At 43.9% G+C, this 16,496-nt stretch overlaps 1 protein-coding gene across 1 annotated transcript in view; it reads right to left on the bottom strand.

Annotated features, from left to right (window-relative positions):
* The window catches only part of LOC148478408 (torsin-1A-like), a 35,240-nt gene extending 19,092 nt beyond the window's left edge, over positions 1 to 16,148 (bottom strand). The window contains exons 1-4 of the mRNA XM_088455449.1: positions 15,941 to 16,148; positions 10,656 to 10,921; positions 3,552 to 3,727; positions 2,824 to 2,933 (exon numbers count right to left, since the gene is read on the bottom strand). Of these exons, the coding sequence (XP_088311575.1) occupies positions 2,824 to 2,933; positions 3,552 to 3,727; positions 10,656 to 10,921; positions 15,941 to 16,148 (760 nt within the window). The remainder of the gene's footprint in view (positions 1 to 2,823; positions 2,934 to 3,551; positions 3,728 to 10,655; positions 10,922 to 15,940) is intronic.
* Between the last annotated feature and the right edge of the window lie 348 nt (positions 16,149 to 16,496).

The following is a 16,496-nucleotide window of genomic DNA, read 5'->3' as shown; positions in this document are numbered from 1 at the left end:
AAATTGTAAAATGGAACCCCCGCTATGTGCGCCCCCGGAAAAATGGGTGTGGTCACTTATAAAATGGGGCGTGTCAGCATGACACACCCCTTTCTCGTCACTCTGAATATTACTTTCCATTCCATATGCACCTTAATGCAGTGCCCCTTATACAGTCCCCCTAGTAGTGGTCCCCCTTATGCAGGCCCCCAGTAGTGCCCCTAATACAGTACCCCCAGTATGCAATGTCCCCAGTAGTGGTCCCTCTTATGCAGGCCCCCAGTAGTGCCCCTTATACAGTACCCCCAGTAGTGGTCCCCCTTATGCAGGGCCCCTTATATAGTGCCCCCAGTAGTAGTCCTCCCTATGCAGTGCCCCTTATATAGTGCCCCCAGTAGTAGTCCCCCCTATGCAGTGCCCTTTATATAGTGCCCCCAGTAGTAGTCCTCCCTATGCAGTGCCCCTTATATAGTGCCCCCAGTAGTAGTCCCCCCTATGCAGTGCCCTTTATATAGTGCCCCCAGTAGTAGTCCCCCCTATTCAGTGCCGCCAGTAGTGGTCCCCCCCTATGCAGTGCCTTTTATATAGTGCCCCAAGTAGTGGTCCCCTGATGCAGTGCCCCCAGTAGTAGTCCTCCCCAGTAGTTCCCCCAGTAGTGGTCCCTCTCCGATGCAGTGCCCCCAGTAGTAGTCCCCCCCAGTAGTAGTCCCCAGTAGAGGTCCCTCCCAGCAGTGCCCCCCCAGATGCAGTGCCCCCAGTAGTAGTCATCGTCCCCCAGTAGTAGTCCCCAGTAGAGGTACCCCTGATGCAGTGCCCCCAGTAGTAGTCCCCCCCAGTTGTAGTCCCCAGTAGAGGTCCCCCCAGTAGTGGTCCCCCCATTGCAGTGCCCCCAGTAGTAGTCCCCCCCAGTAGAGGTCCCCCCTGATGCAGTGCACCCAGCAGAGGTCCCCCCCTAATGCAGTGCCCCAAGTAGTGCATCAGCTAGATCCCAGCTCATGCAACCTCCACCGCCAACTCCTTTATCATCAATCTCATTAATGATTAGCGGTAGTCCTCCTGCATTCAATTTGCGAAGGCTACCTGACTCCTCCCCTATCCAGGATTGCCCAGAAGAATCCTTGAGAGCTAGATCTGCTGCTGCTGCCGTGGGTGAATCTTCATCCCAGAAATGGACCAAGAAGACTAGTTTTAAACAACAATTGACTGCAATACAATCTTTTGCAAGAGGAAGCAAGTATGAAAGCAGCCGTATAGTTGCACAGTGGATCACTGAAGCCATGACGTCTATGCTAGCATTAGATCTGTGTCCAATATCCACCATCACTGCATGTGATTTTTGACAGTTAATTGAGGTCCTGTGTCCCAGCTGCCAAATTCCATTTCAATTTAATTTAACAAGAACAGCTATTCCTGCACCAGAACATTAAAAGAAAACTAATTCTTGGCCTAGAAACTGCCATTGTACCCACTATCCACTTAACCTCAGCTATGTGGACAAGCATTACTGGTCAAACAAAAGATTACATAAATGTGACAGCTCACTGGGTGGGTGTATTGCCTTCAGCAGCAGCAGTGGCATCCAACACACAACACCAGTTCATTCACATGCAGGCTACTCTCTATCACCAGCTTCACTAAGAGGCATATCGGTGTCAACCTCAGAGATGTCATAGCAAAATGACACCCTGTTAAGACTCTCCTTAGGATTTGTCATTTCCGATAACACATGTAACATTGTGAGTGCATTACAACTGGGTGAATTTGAACACGCCCCATGTTTTGCCCACACAACAAACTAAATGGTTTAAATTTTTCTTAAAAATTAAAGAGGCATGCAGGAGATGCTGTCTGTGTCCAGAAAAATTATCTGGACATTTTTGGCATTCAGCAACCGCATGTGGAAGATTGCAGCGGCTGCAAGAACAGTTCAATTTGCCATGCCACCAACTGAAGCAAGAGGTAGTGACCAGGTGGAATTTCACCCTTTATATGCTTCAGTGAATGGAGGAACAGCAACAAGCCATCCAAATCTACACAACAAACCATGACATAGGGAGGGGGAATGTACCATAATCCAGCACAGTGTAGTATACTCTCCATTTTATGCAAGCTGCTGAAACCATTTGAAGTAGCAACCAATGAAGTGAGTTCAGACCCTGCCAGCCTGAGTCAGGTGATTCCCTTAAAAAAGCAGCTAGAGAAACTGAAGGAGGAGATGAAGTGAAGCAATTCCACTAAGCATGTTGGACTTGTAGATCAAATTCTGTATTTGTTTCACCAGGACCAAAAAGTTGTCAAGATCTTGCAATCGGATCACTAAATTTTGGCAACCATGCTTGATCCCAGGTTTAAGGACTTTGTTTCCAACTGACACAGATCTTAAGAGATGCAAAGAGCTCCTTGTGAGCAAGTTATCAGCTCAAGTGACACATGACACGGCAAAGTCTCCTGCTTCAGTTTCTCCTGCAAGTACTGCTGCCAGAATAACCTTTTTCCGGAGACCCACTGGTGATGGGGTCCACTCAGCGCATCACAGTGAAACAACATTATGACATCTGGTTAGGCCTAAACGAATTGGCCACAATAATTGCCACCTCTACCGTAACTCAGAAACAGGAAGCAATAGGTAACAAGTTCCACCTGGCGTATACTTCCACCGAACAGTCTAAAGCAAATAGTGGAGCTGCCAGATTCGCTGTAACAAGTAAGTCACCACTAGACCACCAGGGACATTTTGTTGGCATTCTAGTCATGTTGACATTTAATCAGCATGTGTTCTAAGGGTTTAGAACATTACAATTTTAAGGCTACTGTCCTAAAGGTAGTAACAGCGCCACTACTTACTGTTACTGAATAACTTAGAAAATACGAAATCCAGATCTTGCAATTGTAAACTGTGTCTCTCCTTAGCAATCGTCACCACATCTTCATTGACCTGCTCACTAGATGCCATGCTAAAAGAAATCACATATAACAGAACTTTAAAATGGTTTACCGCAACAATAAACATCTGGGCTATAAGTAAAACAACTGGACCATAAGTCAGAACTGCTACCCGTGTCTAAAATTTTGTACTTAGTTATGGATGCATCATCCCCTCTAACTCCATACAGATAACACACAGGTTGGATTCAAACATAAGGTCCAAGAGCTGGGAGGAAGTAGGGCAACACATACTTGCCTACCCTCCCGGGACCTGCGGGATTCTCTTGATTTTCTGGTAACCCCCCGCACCCTAGAAAGAGAAGGCACTTCTCCTGCATTCTACCACCTATTCCAAGTGAAATGGGCTGAATAGGGATCGTCGGGCCGTGAGTAGAGGGTGGGGCCTAATTATGAGATTCTGTGAGAATTGCATAATTTGGCCCCGCCCCCTGGTCAAATAAGCGGGATTCCCGGCATTTTACCGTGAGGGGGTGCGGCTAGTCTGCCGCCTCCCCATCACCGCCCACCAGCATCACCACTCCGAGCAACTACCAAAAAGGAAAATCTAAATGTCGGTAAGTATGGGCTAACCCTTCTGCTACTTCCCAAAATGTAATTTATAAATAAAGTTTAATTGCATTCAGCACCTGAGGAATATGAAAATCGATTTACGGTAAGACACTCCATCAATATGATCATAATAGTCCAGGAAAGGCTTGATGGCATCGATAAGAACAGGGTTGAGCTTTTCCATCTCATCAAATATAAATATGGAGCGATCACATTGACGGACGTTTTCTCGAATCCAAGTATGCAACTGGCCCTGGCACAGAGAGAGAGAGGTTTGCAGGATTAATATCAAATATTCAGCTACTTGCACTTTAAGCACAATAAGGAAGTTCGATTTAACTGTGTGCAGCCGTAATCCAGCGCAGGGGTTTTACCATAAAAATTGATTGCAAGCCACCAGAGCCGTAACTAGACTTTTGGTGCCCTGTGCCAGAAAGAGCATTGGAGCCCCCCTCATTTCTCAAAGGTACATAATGCACCCAAAAAAGGGCCATGCTTCATGGGGAAGGGCCAGGGAAGAGATAGGGGAGGCCAGGAGATGCTGGGGATGAAATAAGAGGAAGCTACAAGCAAGAATGATAATAAACAGAAATGTGACAGGCCCCAAACAGCGCCCCCTGACCTGTGGTGCCCTGTGCGATGGCACCAGCCGCACTACCCTAGCTACGGCCCTGCAAGCCACAATTTCAATTGCTTTAAATTGTAACATCCACCACATTACATAAAACATTAATATATATATATATATATATATTTATATAAATATATATCTATATGATAGAATATCAATACTATTGACCCTCGCTCTTTTCTGGTTCCATCTGGGGCATAGCTACCATGGGTGCTGGCGGTTGCTATGAGGCCCGCTGTACTTTGGTGGAGTGACTGACTACTGGGTGAGAGGAGGGGCAGTTTGCTGCTGGGGATTATCAGCGCTGTGGGCACCTGTCAGACTTATCAGCCCTGCCCCTCCTCTCATACGAATCTCCTCACCAGCATCAGTGAGGAGACACTGCTATGGGGGCCCCATAGCAACATTTCTACAGGGGTGTGTGTTCTGTACAGGGGGGTGTAGACATTTTGCTCTGGTACCCTGATAGGTTGAGCTTTGCCCCTGGTACCATCACTCTGAATTTGCAAGTCCATTCCAGAGCAGAAGTCAGTCCTGCTGGACTTTCAGGTCACCTATGGGCCGTATTCAATTCGAGGCGAAAAGCCGTTTCCGCGTGTTTTTGGCGAAAACTTTTCGGCGATGACGTCATTTACGCCTGTTTTGATTTTACTCCGTATTCAATTTGAAAGACTTTCCGCCTAGGCGGAAAGTCAATGTAATGTACTAGGCGGAAAAGTTTCGCCTATGAATAGCAGGCAGATAAAAGTGCAGAATTGGGGTTTTGGGGTGCAACATTGCGGGAACCCCCGTGCAGCCTTCAGACAGTGCCCCAAAGGTAAACTGTGTCAACATTTAAAAAAAAAAAACACTTAAGAACACCCCCAAAAAATTGCTTTGAATTTGGGGGCGTAAGGGGGTACAAAGTTAAAAACTAGTGAACTTGACTCTGGGGGGGTCCCCAAATATGCCCCAAGTGTTTTTTTGATTGCAGGTGCTTGCGGCAGGTTGATTTTTCACGATTTTTTCAACTTTACTTTAGCAACTTTTAAATATGCTAAGATAAAAGCAGTCTAGCGCTGAAATTAGTATATATGAAACACACAGTGGAATTATAAAAAAGACCGCAGGACTGCAGCTTCAAATATCACGACAGGCTATACTCTACCTGTCAATAAGATCAACAACTAATACTAATAGAACAATGAAGCGCAATCAAATATTTATTGATAAAAATGTATGATGATAAAAATATCACAATGGGAAAAATATATATAAATATGTCTCCCCTAAACAAAGGCTATCTTTAGGTCAAAAGATGAATACTATTTAAACAAAAAATAAATGTTTAAAAAAAAAATATATATATATATGTGACAATTGAACTTATTTAGTACATAAAATTCAGACACATGAAAGATCAAATATTGAGTCCAATTAATCCGGAATTATTGAAATAAGATATTTTATAATATCTGTGAATGCGGATAATAAAATAGACCAGAATATCTGAAGTATAAACACCTTAGATAGTTTGTTGCAATAAACTGTAAGATAACGAATATCTGTGAATTGTCTCAATGTAGCGAGTTCTTAGTAACGCTATCTTTGCTTAAGTCCCATATGAATCAATAAATGACTTAGAATGGACGGCAGCAAGTCATTTACTGCCCGTGTGATCACACTGTCCGTTGCTGTGCCGGCTCATACAACCCGACCTCCGTTATTGCCGCTGTGGAGAATACAGACTTACAGGTGTCTGATACATTGCCGTCTTGGAGACTACAGGTACGCAGGCCTCTGGAGGATAGAGGGGCTAGACCTGGCACTTATACAGGTTAAGTCCACCTGACACTCTCATCGGCAATTGCTGCTGCAAAAAAACACAAGTTACATACCTCCGGATAACAGAGAGGAAAACCCGGTATTCGTTACAAACGTGAGTGCACCACGTGTTGTTAAACAATACACCTTTGTTATATGGACTGATTGTGCAGTATCCTATCTTCCTGGAGGATCATGTTTATATTATATATGTATTGATTCATATGGGACTTAAGCAAAGATAGCGTTACTAAGAACTCGCTACATTGAGACAATTCACAGGTATTCGTTATCTTACAGTTTATTGCAACAAACTATCTAAGGTGTTTATACTTCAGATATTCTGGTCTATTTTATTATCCGCATCCACAGATATTATAAAATATCTTATTTCAATAATTCCGGATTAATTGGACTCAATATTTGATCTTTCATGTGTCTGAATTTTATGTACTAAATAAGTTCAATTGTCACATATATATATATATATATATATATATATATTTTTTAAACATTTATTTTTTGTTTAAATAGTATTCATCTTTTGACCTAAAGATAGCCTTTGTTTAGGGGAGACATATTTATATATATTTTTCCCATTGTGATATTTTTATCATCATACATTTTTATCAATAAATATTTGATTGCGCTTCATTGTTCTATTAGTATTAGTTTTTAAATATGCTAGCCCACATTTTCAAGTACCCCAAATTTGCTGGGATAAGTTATTTTCAACAAAACAACCTCCTAAATACTATTCTGCACCACTTATTAAAAAACGCTATTTAGCAGCTATTGAGCCCGTTTAAAAACACCAAATACCTTCAGCAAGCCAAATCTAACCCCCATGTCAGAGCATCATTTGGGGGGTGTCAGGCTGATTTCCCCAAATCTGACAGTACTTTCCACCTGTTCAAGTTTCGCTGGGTACCGTTTTCGCTTACTTTCAAATTGAATACAGCGGTACGCGGCCACATATGCGATACTTTTCCGCCTGCAAAACAGGCGAAGTAGGCGGAAAGTCCAGGGAGGCAAAAAAATATCGCGGGTCCGCTGTATTTGAATACGGCTCTATGTTGTTTCAAGGAGAAGATGTTTGATGTTGGGATATCAATGCAGTAGATCACAGGTTCTCAAACTCGGTCCTCGGGACCCCAAACGGTGCATGTTTTGCAGGTCTCCTGACAGAATCACAAGTGAATTTAGCTCCACCTGTGGATCTTTTTAAATGTGTCAGTGAGTAATGAACACACCTGTGCACCTGCTGGGTGACCTGGAAAACGTGGCCTGTGTGGGGTCCTGAGGGCCAAGTTTGAGAACCACTGCACTAGATCCACATGTATCACACCTACTTACACTCCCGTTTCGGCCGGGAGCCTCCCAAAAATTGTGTGCTGCTCCTGGCCCCCCAGAAAAGTAGACAAGCCGCTACACCCCAGCTACTTCTAGACAAACCCCTGCAGTAGGGGGTCGATGACGTGATTCACGCTGAATTACATCATCAATACCCCGTCCCCTGCTTCACAATGCCAATAATCTCGGCATTGTGTAGCAGGAGCGGGGCCAAAATGGTGAGATTTCATGGCCGCACACCCCACTCCACCTCCATTATTGGATAATTAGCCTGGCCACGCCCCCCTGCTTGTCTGACCTGACCTGGCTGCCCACTGCCAGAATGTCGGTAAGCATGACATGTTATGTATGACAGCAGATAACATAGAGAAAATCACTTTTCTCTATGGTGTCTGCGAACCTACAGATTTTGGCAAGGGAAAGCAGGCAGCTATTACACTGTACAACAAATAAATACTTTTAATTTCTTTCCTTTCTAAAAATAGTCATACATTACTAATTTGAGGTCAAGAAAAACTAAAATGATTTCAGAATGTTTTTACTAGCTCTATTTTTTGAGCTACACTACTTGCACTATACTGTATGTACATTAGTAATATAGTCATAGTGAAAAACTATTTTAAAATAATCTGATATTTTCTTGATTGAAAATAAATAATAGTTGTTTTAATTCAATCAATCGCAAATAACACAAAACAAAAGAAACATACAGCATACGAAACAAACATACAGCATACGAAACAAACATACAGCATACGAAACACACATACAGCATGAAGATGAAAGTACTATGTAATATAGTGGCCTATTCATGGGGGTGCTTTCTCTTTGCTTGTCGCTTGTACTCCTCTTCTGGGGCGTCTCTTGTCACTGTCCAACAGTAGTGATCACCTACCCTGATATCTTTGTTCCATTGCTGAAATGTCTTGGTGGAATCGCTCACTATGCTTGTCACTCAGTGCACCATAGTTATCTTGTGTGGGTAATCCCGTGAATCGCATATATTTCAATAGGGGAGGGGACAAATAACTGATTCATTTAATTGGGTCATTAGGACCCGCCCCCTCTGCGTGGAACGCAGATTGCTGGTCAGATTCTCTCCATTCTGCCCACTTCACTAGGAATACCCCTACATCGTCATAAATGGGCTATATCTCAGAACTCAGAGCTAACTGAGAGTTTTAAATGTCATATTCATTCTTTGCATGCTGAAATCAATTAGAAGTAACTATTTTCACATCGGAAACATTTTCATTGTTGTGCAGTGTAATCGATTAACTAATCACAAATAAAGTAAGGGTCAATCATAGAGATGTACAACGTGGAATAAGTGGCATACACATAAGACATACACATAAAATTCAATCCACTCGGGATAGTAGTAATCAATAAGGTGATCACTAGCACAAACAGAGTTAATTATGAATAAGAAATTCAATAAGAGTTGCGAAAAATAAGTTAGAAAAATTCTAACCGAGAAAAAAAATCAATTATTGCACATACAATAAATCTCTTGCAAAGGAATTTTCTATATAAAGTTTATAAACCATATGGCGAAAATAAATATATATTCTGATCTGTCACCCTACTACCTAAAAGTTTAATCCAATGATCACAAATGTTTAGAGGAATGCAACACACAAAATAATGCACAATGAGTGCAGGAATCATCCACAATCTTGTCAGAGAGGAAAGAATCAGGGTTAATGAAAATGAACCAACATATCATCAATTAGGTATGATATTGTAATACTGACAAAATCCTAATCAGTTATGCTAAAATTAGGGACTGGAGTGGATGAGCTCGTGGAAGGATGCTGATAGTATGGACCTACAGAAGGAAGTGAGGCCTGGTATACAACTGCGCACGTGCTTTCTCTTTGCTTGTTGCTTGTACTCCTCTTCTGGGGCATCTCTTGTCACTGTCCAACAGTAGTGATCACCTGCCCTGATATCTTTGTTCCATTGCTGATATGTCTTGGTGGAATCGCTCACTATGCTGGTCACTCAGTGCACCACAGTTATCTTGTGTGGGTAATCCCGTGAATCGCATATATTTGAATAGGGGAGGGGACAAATAACTGGTTCATTTAGTTGGGTCATTAGGCCCCGCCCCCTCTGCGCACAACGCAGATTGCTGGTCAGATTCTCTCCAGTCTGCCCACTTCACTAGGAATACCCCTACATCGTCATAAATGGGCTATATCTTGGAACTCAGAGCTAACTGAGAGTTTTAAATGTCATATTCATTCTTTGCATGCTGAAATCAATTAGAAGTAACTATTTTCACATCGGAAACATTTTCATTGTTGTGCAGTGTTATTAAAGGATGAGCACACTTCTGTGGCTTATCATGTTACCACATATCCACAGTTTTTTGTGCACTTCAAATGAACAGTGAGATGCTATGACTTTACACAGTTGCACTTTGAGGTCAAATAATAAATCTAAATTTGCAGTAGTTGTCATATTTAATTTAAGGTAAGATTTTATATTGTGTAGAGATCATTTTAGAGCCAAATACATGGCAGACTTGTTGGTAAGTTTGAACACACTAACTGAATTCAATGAAAGTGTAAGCCCTCAGTAAAGGTGGGTACACACCTGAAAGACATATTTGCAGATCGAATGATCTGCAGATATATCTTTAGGGGATGGTCGTTCTCATACACACTGAACGACCATCATCTATGCGGGAGTCACAGGTCCCGCTGACCGGGAGGCGGGTCGGGGCCGGCCCCTTCCCCGCCGCTGTGGCTGTGTGTGCACGGGCGATCAGCTGATCGCCCGTGCACACTTGCCGATGGACAGATATGTCAGTACTACAATAGATATGTCAGTACTACAAAGGCATCATTCACAGAACTGCACTTTTGAAGGGAAGTGGAAGCAGCACCACTGAGATAGGCATCACTGACGGGCAACTTTGCCAAACATAACAATGAATAGCAGTTTGCACAATTCCACGTGAATAACAACTGATTATTGATACCTACGTTTTCAGTAATTTCCTTTCAGTTTTCTTAGTGAATAAGCCTAAAGGTGCCTACACACACAGCGATATTTTACCCAATCTGGCCGATTTCGATGCATCGGAATGACAGATCGTGTAAAATATGCCCAAATTGTGAGTAAATTGTGAGTCCCCACTCACGATCACGATGCGATGCGTGTCCCCGCAGGTCGCAAATCCAATCTTCAGATCTACCGTGCTGCAGGGCAGATTTGAAAATTTAAGTCACGATGCACTGGATAGTTTAGGAGGCACGATAGATTGTGTGCCAAATTGGCAGCTTTTCAGACCAAATTGTGCCCACGACCACGCATCGCTATGTGTGTAGGCACCTTAAGTTTTCAAAGAAAGGTCTATGCACAACTTGCAGGCAAAAAGTACCTTGTACAGAGCTACGAGGTCATCGTGTGGGAAATGTAGAGAAGACACAAAGAGTCGGACACATTTGCTTTTCATTCCCAGCTTGTAAATATTCTCCACAATAATTTTGCTGACTAAATTCTTGCCAGTTCCTGTCCATCCATGCAGCGATAAGGTCAGTGGCTTCTGGGGGTTTTCAGAACTCATAAAGTTTGTCAGTGCCCGGATGATCACAACTTTAGCCAGGGGCTGCCCGAAAAGCTTTTTTGTCAAGTCTGCTTTCAAAGCTGGAAAGAAGAAAAAATAGGCCATACAGTAGATAGGAGGTAAAGTGAGCTTCAAACCTTTCCATGTTGACATGATTAGAATGTCAATAAAATGTCCCTGGTTGTCTAGTGGTAGCTTACCTGGTACACTGTAGACGATCCGGTGCCCGACCGCCCTATATGCCGGCCCCTGCCGCATCCCGCTGCATCAGGTCGTCAGCCGCATTGTCAGGTTGGCTTGCATGTAGGGCCGACCTGATGATACAGCTGATGACCCCACGGGAGCGTGCACCACACTATAGACCTAACGATTTGTCTTTCCGATCCATCAGAATCGGGCAAATTGTTAAAAAAATTGTCTAGTGTGTACGCACCCTAACTCTACACTGCCACAGCCTAACCCTAGCCCTCTGGTCCCTGCAGAATGATGACATTTCACATGACGACATTGTGAACATGTAGTCATTCATCATAAAGGTCAACATTGTTGTGTCGACATTATGAATCTAGACATGGTAAATGATGACATTATGACTACATCCCCTTTCCGGATGCAGTTGGTTCATTTACATTCCCAGTTCAGTGGGCTTAGGACCTAGTTTACCTAAATTGACTACCTCAGATTCCAGGGAAGTTTTAATGAAACATTATTTATGGTTCCCAGATGCAGAGCTTAGAGCAGGGGTTCCCAACCACGGTCCTCAAGGCACACTAACAGTCCAGGTTTTAGGGATAGCCATACTTGAGCACAAGTGACTTAATTAGTACCACAGTTATATTGATTTAACCTTCTGTGCACAATCATGGATATCACTAAAACCAGGACTGTTAGTGTGCCATGAGGACCGAGGTTGGGAACCACTGGCTTAGAGTATAACTTAATAGAGAAGAGTGGACTTCCCCATTGCCAATAAACACTGTGACGCCACAATAGAGGCATGATTGGAATCTATTAGACATGTTAAGTTTAGAAAGCACGGATGCATTAAGGAGGAAATAGCAGAAAGACAGTGTGGGGTCTATTTACTAAGCAGTGTTAGGAGGCAGAGTGAAAAGTGATAAGAAAGTGATAAGGTGCCAGCCAATCAGCTCCCAACTGTCATCTCACAGGCTGTGTTTGAAAAATGACAGTTGGGAGCTGATTGGCTGGCACCTTATCACTTTCTTATCACTTTTCACTCGGTCTCCTAACACTGCTTAGTAAATAGACCCCTTGGAGACACGAGTGAGGAGAGAGGGGGAAAGGTCAGGGGGGGAGAGGTAGATCTAAGTATCATCAGCATTGAGATGATATTGGAGTCCAAAGAAGCTGACAAGTTCACCTTAGGAGGCTGTATACTGGGAGAATAGAAAGGAACAAATAATAGAACTTTAGGGGTCACCAACTTGAGGTTGAAGAAGGGGACAAGTTGAGTCATGAGTAGAGATAGAGAAGGATCAGCAAGAGAGTTCAGAGGACAGCCAGCAGTGGCCCGTGTCACATAGAGCAAAGGGGTCAAGGATTTACCAGAGGAGAAGCTGGTCCACATTGTCAAAAGCAGCAGAGAGGTCAACGAGAATAATCAGAAAGTAGTGGCCGGGATGCAGTTATTATGCCAGTGGACGGGTTGCCGGCAGTCAAAATACCGACACCGCAATCCCACCATGCGGGCATGATGCCGACACCGATGGGCATCAGGATACCGGCATTGGCACCCCGACCGCCTGAATCCCGAACGTCCAGATGGCAGGTAAGTATCAAGGTAAGCTTGGGATGGGGGTGGTTAGGATTGGGCACCCCGGGGGGATTTAGGGTTAGGCACCCCTTTGGGATTGTTAGTGTTAGCATGCGGGGAGGAGGGGTTAGGGTTAGACATCCCCGGGGGGAAGTTAGGGTTAGGCATTCCCCCGGGAGACTTAGGTTTAGGATGTCGGGAGGTTAGGTTAGGGCTAGGCACCACTGGTTGGGCTTAGGGTAAGGCAATCCCCGGGGAGGATAGGTTTGGGCACCATTAAGGGTGGGTTAGGGGGTTAGGGGGTTAGGGGGGGGGGGGCAGGGGAGGGTTAGTATACTTACCTAGTTGCATCAGGATCTCCTGCTGTCGGGCTTCCGGAGGTGGTATTTGAACCGGCGGCTAAAGAGCCGTCAGTATTTCAAAACCATTCCATAGTGGCCCTTGGCTTTGGCAGCAAGAAGGTTATTACTGACTTTAGTGAGGTCAGCTTCTCTAGTGTGGAGAGGACAAAAGCCAGAATGAAGTGGGTCAAGCAGGGAGTGGGGATAAAGAAAGGTGATAGGTCATTTATAGACAATCTGCTCAAGAATTGTGGATTGAATTAAGCAGCTAGCAATAGGGGTGACCCTTCACCCTCCCTATGATAAAGTTTTTTGTTTTTCTTAAACATGTTTTATATAACACAAAAAGTATAAATTAAAAATAATAATAATCACATTTATTTATTAACATTAATGTGTATAGTGCTATACTTCACAGGGCTTTACAAATGGGCATATACACAATAAAAAAACAAGATTGGGAATTGACAAATAGACAATAATTTATATAGGAAAATAAGAGGTTAATGCATGAGGTTAAACTCAGCAGACTTTACTCTGGTCCAGACAGATTGTATTGAGAAAAGTGCTTAGTCTGGGCCAGGGGCGTAGCCGTAACTTTTTGGGCGCCATAGCAACATTCTTAAGGGGCTCCTCCCCAATGATTCTAGAGAGAATCATTGTTGTTCATATTATGGTTGTTCATATTATGCCCCATAATATTGGCCTAGTTCATTTTATGCACCATACAGTAATAATGCCCTAGGTAATATTAAGGCACATAGTAGTGCCCTACTTAATTTTATGCCTGGAGAAAGTGCCCTAGTTCACCTTCGCCACAATATATTAGCCCAGTTCACAATATGCCATGCTGTAGTGCTGCCAGTACACATTATGCCACATAGTGCCTCCAGTTCATGTTATGCCACACACGGGTTTAGTCCCTGGAAGCAGTCGGGCGGACGTAATCCCGACCGCCGGCTTCCCAACTGTCTAATCCCGGCAAGGCATTAATGACGGGTTAGGGGCTCCTGGGGGGGATTTAGGGTTAGGCATCCCCCCGGGAGGTTAGGTTTAGGCTAGGGGAAGGGGGGGTGAGGGTTAGGCACCCCCGGGGGGAGGTTAGGGTTAGGCACCCCCCGGGGGACTTAGGTTTAGGTTGCGGGGAAGGGGGGGTTAGGTTTAGGCACTTAGGGGGGGATTAGGGTTAGGCACTTGGGAGGGAGGTTAGGGTTAGGCACCCCTAAGGGAGGGTTAGGGGGTAGAATTAGGTTAGTGAATACTTACTTTTGACGATCGGGATTTTCACCCCTATCGGGCCGCCGCTGTCGGGATTTGAACCGCCAGCCACATATTCATACTGAATCCTGAGTACGAACCAGCTCCTACCTGAGGGGAAACTTTCTAATGCAGGAAATTCCACTTTGAGTAGAGATCTTCTTAGTTTAGGCACACTGTCCTTTTCTGGGACAACCATATTCTCAAACCTCAATTCCTGCCCCCCGAGCTTCACAGAAGCTGTAAACAAGGAAAAGTCTATAACAGTGTTGAGCTCACTGATTATTAGCTCAGCTGTATCTGTGAGAGTGAAACAGGAGTGTGGGAGATGGATCATATCAGTGTGGAGCTTTACCAAGAGAGAGATCGCCACTAACGAGTCCCCTTTTTTAAGGTCCGGGCAATGGGCCGGACCCAATTTGTTAGAAGGCAGTTTTGAGAACTTGGAAGACAACTATATGAGCTGGGTCAGTGCCCCCTGAGCCTCTGGGCCACATATCAATGGCACCCCTTGCACCCACTATAGCTATGCCCATGGTCTGGGCTTAATGATCCAGTGGCACAACAATGTTGGATTGTGGATCAGAAGGTTGTTTCATCACCATTTCAGAATAAATATTTTGTTTGTCAAGGGCTGGTGACATGATGGTTTTTCTGGAATTTAATTAGCCTGCCTGAAAAGTGAGTTTTCAGGGAACTAAAGTTTTGTCTTGAAAGTATTGTTGTAGCTTACAAGGGAAGTCCGTAGAGTGGGCCTGATGCAGATTTTTGAGGTGGACATTGCATGTTTTTACACTGTACATGCTCTGCAGCAAAGTGTACATAACTATGTGCGATATTTGCAAAAATAGTTCAATGCTCTTTGAAGACAGGCATTTTCCTGCACCATTAAAGGAAGCAATTGTAAGACCTCTCCTTAAAAAAAAACTAATTTAGACTCCGACTACCTGATCAACCACAGACCGGTATCAAACCTTCTTTTTCCATGAAAGATTATTGAGAATGTGGTCGCAACTCAACTGGAAACCCACCTGTCAACCCATGACATTTATGATCCATTCCAGTCAGGATTCAGGAGAAGACAGAGCATAGAACAGCCCTGGTACATGTTCTTAATGATCTTTACTGATGGCAAAAGTCCGAGGTGACTGTTCAATCTTAATATTTTTGGACCATGGGATTCTAATAGGGCGCCTGAACATTTTCTGTGAACTGAATGGTACAGCCCTTAGCTGGTTCAAATAATTTCTCATCAGCAGGTCACAGAGAGTTTTTTCTGGAGTATAATCATCATCACCAGTGCCACTTCCATGTGGTGGTTCCATGGTTCTATCCTCTCTACCGTGCTTTTTGCAGGATACATGCTATCACTGGGTGAAATAATCAGATGTCATGGACTTGGCTACCACTGCTATGCAGATTATACACAACTGTACCTGTCCTTTGCTCCAGGTACTGAGGGCCTCATTCAGACCCGCTCGCAAGCGATATGTGCTCGCAAGCGGGTTGATGTTGCGGCACTGCGCACATGCCGCGCGTGCGCAAGCCCTGGAGCGAGTGAGAAATTCACTCGCTCCGGGGCGCGCTACAAACGGGACGGCTGTCGATGTTATTATCGTTAGTATTAATATAATCATTATTATCTTCTTCCACACCACCCACTATCCCAGCAACCAGATATAGTCCATGTTGTGATTTGGTTGGTGAATTAGGCCGCTGGGTCTCACCTGTGATGCTGAACGGCTTCTCCTCATCGCATTTCTGGGTCAGTCTGCAGTACAGGCGATGGGACACGTAGCTGGTGAGAGCAACAGTGGAGGCGGCAGCTATGCTCAGACTGACAGGTTCCAGGCACTCCACAACGTGGTAGGGTGCAACCAGCGATAACATAAAGAGCACCCATGTCCCCGTATGAGACCTCTGAGCTGCATCCATGAGAGCTGGGAACATGCACGTAAGGAATACTTAAGGGAGTGCTAGTTTTGAACACGTTTATTCTTTTCAAAACGAAAGTGAAACTATTGTAAAAAAAAAAAAAAAAAAAAAAGGTTTGGTATAAAGAACAAAAATTCAATAAAAATTATTGCTTAAAAAAAAAAAAAAAAAAGTATATCAACCACAGCATTATGACTGTCACCAACTGTCTGTCCAGTTTCCAGGTGTAGTTGCTGACTATATGCTTGGAGAATGTAGCTTTTATTACATTCAATAACTGTATTTTTTATGTATCTAAGGAGCACCTTTTTTTCAGCCATATTGTGGCTTTTGGACTTTGGGCCTGAT

Source organism: Taudactylus pleione, unplaced genomic scaffold (genome assembly GCF_031769625.1).
Source record: "Taudactylus pleione unplaced genomic scaffold, aTauple2 ptg000656l, whole genome shotgun sequence".
Classification (NCBI taxonomy): Eukaryota; Metazoa; Chordata; class Amphibia; order Anura; family Myobatrachidae; genus Taudactylus; species Taudactylus pleione.
The sequence above is the reverse complement of the archived record's forward strand: the minus strand, read 5'-3'. Positions and strand labels throughout refer to the sequence as shown.